The sequence below is a fragment of the Silene latifolia genome, chromosome 4 (genome assembly GCF_048544455.1).
Source record: "Silene latifolia isolate original U9 population chromosome 4, ASM4854445v1, whole genome shotgun sequence".
Classification (NCBI taxonomy): Eukaryota; Viridiplantae; Streptophyta; class Magnoliopsida; order Caryophyllales; family Caryophyllaceae; genus Silene; species Silene latifolia.
This window is the reverse complement of record NC_133529.1, coordinates 85,455,118-85,462,066: the sequence shown is the minus strand read 5'-3', so window position 1 is coordinate 85,462,066 and position 6,949 is coordinate 85,455,118. Positions and strand designations below refer to the sequence as shown.

Genomic DNA, 6,949 nt, shown 5'->3' with positions numbered 1-6,949 from the left:
TGACTAATTCTACCACTAGAACTCTTGGTTGACGAATTTCCTTAAATCCATCTACTAACCCCGGAATACAAGACCGTCTTAAACCCCGTCAATTTTAGTTATGTGAGAGATCTTGTCAATGTAGTCATAAATTCCCTATAAGTGAACTAAGTCGGTGAATGTAAATGACGTGAATTGACAGCTGCGAAAATAAAATGCATGTGTATGGCGATTTTGGCATGCGCGTAAAAATAAAAGCAAGCAAGCATATGAATAATCCTAGTATGGCCTCCTAGTTTATAAAAATTAGACTACTACATATCGGAAACCAACTCCTTGGTCTCATGCCTCTTCATTCCAAAAGTGGCTCCTTCTTGTGGGATTTGGAACACCTTTCCAAAAATAGACTCTGTCTTGAATTAAATCCGTCTTTTGGAAACGCCGGTAAAATAACTATTACAATTAAATTACATAACTATTCCTATTATACATTAATTAATAAAATAAATAAAACTATTAATTAATTACAAACCGAACCGACGATACGAGATCGTATTTAAATTATAAACAAACTGTTATTCCCTTATATTTCGGGTAATAACGATTAAAATAAACTAGGTCATACTAGGTACAAAAATTGCATAAATAATTAAATAAATGACGAGCATTCATTCAACATAAATAAATATGCTTAAAATGCTGTAAAACAATGCCAAAATCGCCCTATCAATCAATTGTTTGTATCTTACTCGGTTTTGTGTATTTAATCGATTTTTAACTTGTTAAAAATCAATAATCAACTATTAAATCTCATTTAAGTCCAAACTAATTGTCCAAACTGTTTTGGACCTCAAAAATTAGTCCTCACTAATTTGATGATGAGTAATTAGTTTGATTTGGTGATATTTGCTAATTTAATCGGTAAAATCATAACTTTTAAATAGTAAATCAAAAATAATTGAAAATATTACCAAAAATTGAAACTAAAAATTTTCAGTTTTCTCGAACACTCCCAAGAACACCAAAATGACAGAAAAAAGCCCAAAAATTTCGGATAAAATTTATGAAGAAAAAGATTGATATTTATCGGTTTTTAAGCATTAAAACTAATAAACATCAAAACAAGGTGAAATTACATTTTAAATTTCATTTTTAACTTTTAAATCATATTTTTGAATGTACATAAAATTATCAAGGGCGGAATCATCCGTTTCGTCCTTATGATTAATTTAATTCACTTTTATCGACTTTTATCTCATAAAGCCAATAAACATGCAAAACTTCAAACCAACCTTCGAAATTTTTACATACAATCTGTAGAAAATATGCATGATACAGTATAAAAATTTCATGACCCGAATCAACTTTTAACTATTTTGAGTTAACTTTTAACAAAAATACGACATTTTTTTTACTCGGTTTTCTACAAAAATCATTAAAAATAGCAAAATAAATTCACAAATCACCAAATTTTACCATAAACCTTTTTAGATCAGTAGGTATGCATGAACAATAATTTCCGTGCTAAAACCTCTTCTAACACAATTTTTGAGTTTTTCAAATTATCTCATAATTTGTTTAATATGCTTAAAATCAACATGCAAATTACAAGCCTAGCTCTGATACCACTTGAAAGATCATAGATCCATAGTAGACTCTCTAATTAAAAATAAATTATCTCATAATTCATTTTTATGTGATCTATGTAACATGCATGCAAATATAAAAACATAATAAATAAATATTAAGGAGATACAATTTCCTTACATTGAGAACTGGTAGTATTTGGGCACAACCAAGATCTCCATATTGGTTTTTCTTGAGCTTAAAATAAATGGCAAGATCCTCCATCTTCAAGTGTCCAAGGTAGAACACCTCCTCTCTTAAGCACCCAAGAACTTACCCCAAAATCTTACTAATATTAACTAGATATTATGTAAGATTGCTCCTTGAAAATATACAAATCTATTAATAACACTCTTAGTAATTTTTGTTTTTAATTATTAACTCTTAATAATTTTCTTTTGACTTTTAGAGAGTTGGAAAAAAAAACACAAATATTGTGTGTTATGGAAGGGAGGACGGTTGGTAAGAAGAAAAGGGGGAGTCTTTTTTTATTTATTTTATTCCACCCAATACTTATTTGTATGGGTAAGAACAAAATTGGAATTGGGAAGACCAAATCTTGAAAAGAGAAAAAGCATGCATGAGTAAAACAAGATGCTCTATTTTTCTTCTATTTGACCTTGTAATGTGCCCTCACATGGGTCCATTTCGATTTTACAATTTGTCTCACAAATCGATATAAATCTTCCGTCTTTAGCATCTTTTATGTTAAAAACGTTTCTCAATTAATTCCGTCTTTAAAAACACTCCGTAAATATATATGTACAGCTACACATATATTTACGTACTAATATTAATCACATTAGTGAATTAGTACTTATTTTAACAATTAACCATTTAATCATTAATTCCCGTCTCAAATAATTATTTATTCAATTATCGCATAATTAAATAATAATTTCCGCGCCTTGAATTCACAACTCGATATCTCTCTAAATCAATTTAATCGACTAACTTTTTAGTTTATTTATCAAGGGACTAATATAAATTGTATCTCATACAATTAATTAGCTTTCGTGTTGGGGCTCGTTCCTTTAGGGGTGACAGAAAGGAAACAGCTGAACACCGCCCTCTCACGACAGTAACGTCAAACCCTAGTTGGCCAACCGTTACCGATATACGTTGATCAGCTGACAAGTATTGCCAATGAATATCCCATGCATATTTCTTAATGAGATTTAATAATATAATCACGCACTATTGTGGAGGACAAAAACTCCCACATTGAGTAACTAAGTAGTGAGCTAGAGCTAAGTCGTCCAGTCCATGTCCTCACACACCTCCCAAGCTCCTATCCAAATAGTCTCAAGTACCTGCCAAGTCTGCTCCCCAGTTACGGTTCATCACAGGTGTTCACGAATACACTCTCAACCATGAGGTTGAGTAGGAATAAACTAAACAACAATAATTACTCAATATAAATAAACAATTGTAGTAGGACAACCAACCGATATCCAGCCATTGCCAACTCATCCAACCATATCGTAAATAAATCAATCATTTCACTCGCAGTAGCAGAACTCCCTTAACACCGTGCTTGGCTCAACTATATAACTGGTAGTGGTACTCTCATACCATGCTGAACTCGAAGTAGTACCCACCTGTAGATACCCGTATCTGTCGATATTAGAATTTATAAAAATCCCGACAGGCACCCAATGACGATAGGACACATGTACTCTCAAATGACGTGCTCATGATACGGATACGTCACATGGATGTAAGCAAGGTTACGACGTCGGTTTCTTTTAATTTAAATTGTTATTTAAATTGACATTTTGATTTGTTTTGAAAAAAATGGTTATTTGTTTCTTAACATTTGCGCTTTTAAAATTTATGAAATAAAATTTTTTATTTCATATATTTACGTTTTAATGATTTATGAAATAAATGTAATTTATTTCATTCGATTTGAATGTAATTCGAGTCGGGAGTTTTTATTTACGATTTATCGTTATAAATTGTTTTTAAATGCTTTTAAATGCTTTTGGTTTAAAAATCAAGTTGGTTTATTTTTATTTGCTTAAAACTCGCAAGCAATAAGCAACAAGAAAACTTGTATTGATTCTCAAACTTAGATGTATATAAAAACTGAATACATAAGACCCCTATTTATACTAAAGAGAAACCGACCTCAAACTCCCTAGACTTCCCTAAATCATACGCCTAAACTGATAAGGAAACCGACCCATAATATGGCAAATTGCCTTATTACAATCTTGCTAAGACTAGGAAAGAAACAATAAGGAAATAACAACACTACCTTAAATTTATTGACTAGAATTAGGAAAGCAAAATTAAGGAAACTAATAATCTTAGAGCCTCTATCAGAACCGACATAGATAGCCCTCGGGTTGCGTGTTGGTTAGACCGACTCCAACCCGTCTCCATTGCTTCTCCATGTTATCATATTCATGATACATGAGCCCATTTTGAAACCTTCAGAAATGTGAGTTACATTTCGACTAATTAAGACTTCATTTTCATTTTTTTCAAGTGCTCCCGCATCATTCTCCCATTCTTTTTGAGAATTTGACCTCAAATTATCGTCATCTAGGTATGGTGAATAATCCCCAACATTGAATGTTGCACTTACACCTCCATACTCACTCGGCAATTCTAGTTTGTAGGCATTAGTACCATAGCTCTCAAGTATCTTGAATGGCTCATCGGCTCTTGACATCAACTTATTCTTCCTCTTGGATGGAAAATGTTCCTTCCTCAAGTATAACCATATAAGTCTCCAACTTCGAAAACAGGTTGCTTTCGATGCTTATTCGCCTTTTCCTTGTATCTAGCATTAGCTTTCTTGATTTGTGCTTTAACTTGCTCACAAACTCGAAAAAATATAGCTTGCCTTTCCTTAGCTTCGAAACTCATCACATCCTTCTTTGGTATAGGAACCAAATCAATAGCAAGATACGGATTCACCCCATAAACAATCTCGAATGGTGATCTCCCAGTAGTCATTGACGGCGTGCGATTGTATGCAAACTCGGCATGAGCTAATTTAACATCCCAATCTTTCGTACTCTTGCTAACCAAACCTCTTAATGAGCTTCCCAAAGTTCTATTAGTCACCTCGGTTTGTCCATCTGTTTGTGGATGATGAGAAGTACTAAATAACAACTTTGTTCCAACCAATCTCCATAATGTCTTCCAAAAGTAGCTTAAGAACTTAACATCTCGATCCGACACAATTGTAAGTGGAATACCATGTAATCCAACCATTTCTTTGTAATAAAGTTCAGCAATATTCGTAGCATCATCGGTTTTATGACGTTAAATGAAATGAGCCATCTTTGAAAATCGATCCACAACAACCATAATCGAATCCTTTCCTATTTGAGTTCTAGGTAAACCAAGTATAAATTCCATACTTACCTCATTCCACGGTTGTGTTGGTACGGGCAGGGGCGTATAAAGTCTCTTGTTGAACGTACTCTTCGCCTTTTAGCACACCACACACTTAGCCATGATCTCTTGCACATCTTTGCTCATCTTTGGCCAGTAAAAATGCTCACTCACAATATCATTAGTCTTGTTTACTCTAAAGTGTCCAGCTATAGCTCCACCGTGAGCTTCACAAACCAAAAGCTCTCGAATCGAACCATTGGGAATACATAGTCGATTGCCTTTGAGTAGATAACCGTCTTGAACAGTATATAACCCTGTTGGCTCAATAATATCCTTAGCAAACTCTGGATAAGCTTTGTACAGTTTATTGATATGTTCAAATCCAAGCATTCTCGCATCCAACTCGATCAATAAAGTATGTCTTCGAGACAACGCATCAGCAACAACATTAGAAGCTCCCGTCTTAGACTTTGATTAGAAAGTAAAAGATTGTAGAAATTCAACCCATTTGGCGTGTCTTGGATTTAGCTTTTGTTGTCCATGAATATGCTTTAATGCTTCATGATCCGAATGTAATACAAATGGTTTAGGCCTCAAATAATGACCCCAATGATCCAATCCTCTCACAATTGCATAGAAATCCTTATCATTAGTAGAGTAATTTAATCGAGCAGTACTCAACTTCTCACTAAAGTATGCTACTGGTCGTTTATCTTGCACCAAAACAGCCCCAATCCCAACTCCAATCACATCACACTCAACTTCGAAGAATTTATCAAAATTAGGAAGTGTTAAAACAGGTGCGGAGCTTAGTTAAGACTTTACCTCTTCGAATGCCTTCTCTGCACTAGGAGTCCATACAAATTCACCCTTCTTCGTCAACTCGGCTATAGGTGCCAAGATTGTACTAAAATTTTGAAAAAACATTGATAAAAGACGCCAAACCATGGAATCTACGAACCTGAGATGTTGATTTAGGAACCGGCCATGCTTTGATTGCCTCCACCTTGGACGGATCCATGCTCATACCATTTTCACCCACAATACAGCCTAAGAACACCATGCTTGGCACCATGAATGTTCACTTCTCCATCTTGCCATATAGCTTCTGTTTTCGTAGCATTTTAAACACTTCACGAAGATGTTCAATATGTTCCTCCTTGCTCTTGTTATAAATAAGAATGTCATCGAGATACACCACAACTAACTTGTTTAAGAATGGCCTCAACACTTCATTCATCAACCTCATAAATGAACTAGGAGCATTGCAAAGAACAAATGGCATAACAAGCCACTCGTACAAACCTTGCTTAGTCTTTAACGTTGTTTTCCATTCAACACCTTCACGAATTCTCATTTGATGAGAGCCACTTCGCAAATCAAGCTTCGAAAATACTCGTGATCCACTCAACTCGTCTAACATATCATCCAACCTCGGCATTGGAAATCGATATTTGATTGTGATATTGTTAGTGGCTCTACTATCGATACACATTCTCCACGTCCCATCTTTGTTTGGCACCAATAGAGCTGGTACGACACAAGGACTCAAACTTTCTTGAACATAACCCCTTTCAATCAATTCTTGTACTTGCCTTTGTAATTCTTTTGCTTCCTCGGGATTACAACGATAAGCTGGTTTATTTGGCAATTGAGCTCCTGGAATTAAGTCAATTTGATGTCCAATACCTCTTAATGGAGGTAATCCAACCGGCAACGCGTCGGGAAATACATCACAAAACACTTTCAAAACCCCTTGAACTTCACGGCTACTACTTTCACCATTGGTCTCCAAATCTCGAACCATAAGAACTTAGGCTTGTTCTCTATGAGCTAGAACTTCTTCAACCTCACGAGCTTCCATGAATAAGCTCCCATTCTTTGATTTTAGCTCCTTGATTTTATTAGGTGATAAAGGCTTCAAATTAAATGTTGTTTTGCCTTTGGTCACACTATATATGTTAGTTCTTCCATCATGCTCAACCTT

General features: G+C 34.6%; 1 protein-coding gene across 1 annotated transcript; it reads right to left on the bottom strand.

Annotated features, from left to right (window-relative positions):
* Window positions 1-5,058: 5,058 nt before the first annotated feature.
* On the bottom strand, window positions 5,059-6,025 carry LOC141651714 (uncharacterized). Its single transcript, XM_074459415.1, has 2 exons — window positions 5,924-6,025; window positions 5,059-5,430 (listed from the first exon to the last, which is right to left on the bottom strand). Exons 1-2 carry the CDS (start codon window positions 6,023-6,025, stop codon window positions 5,059-5,061), a joined length of 474 nt encoding a protein of 157 aa, XP_074315516.1.
* Between the last annotated feature and the right edge of the window lie 924 nt (window positions 6,026-6,949).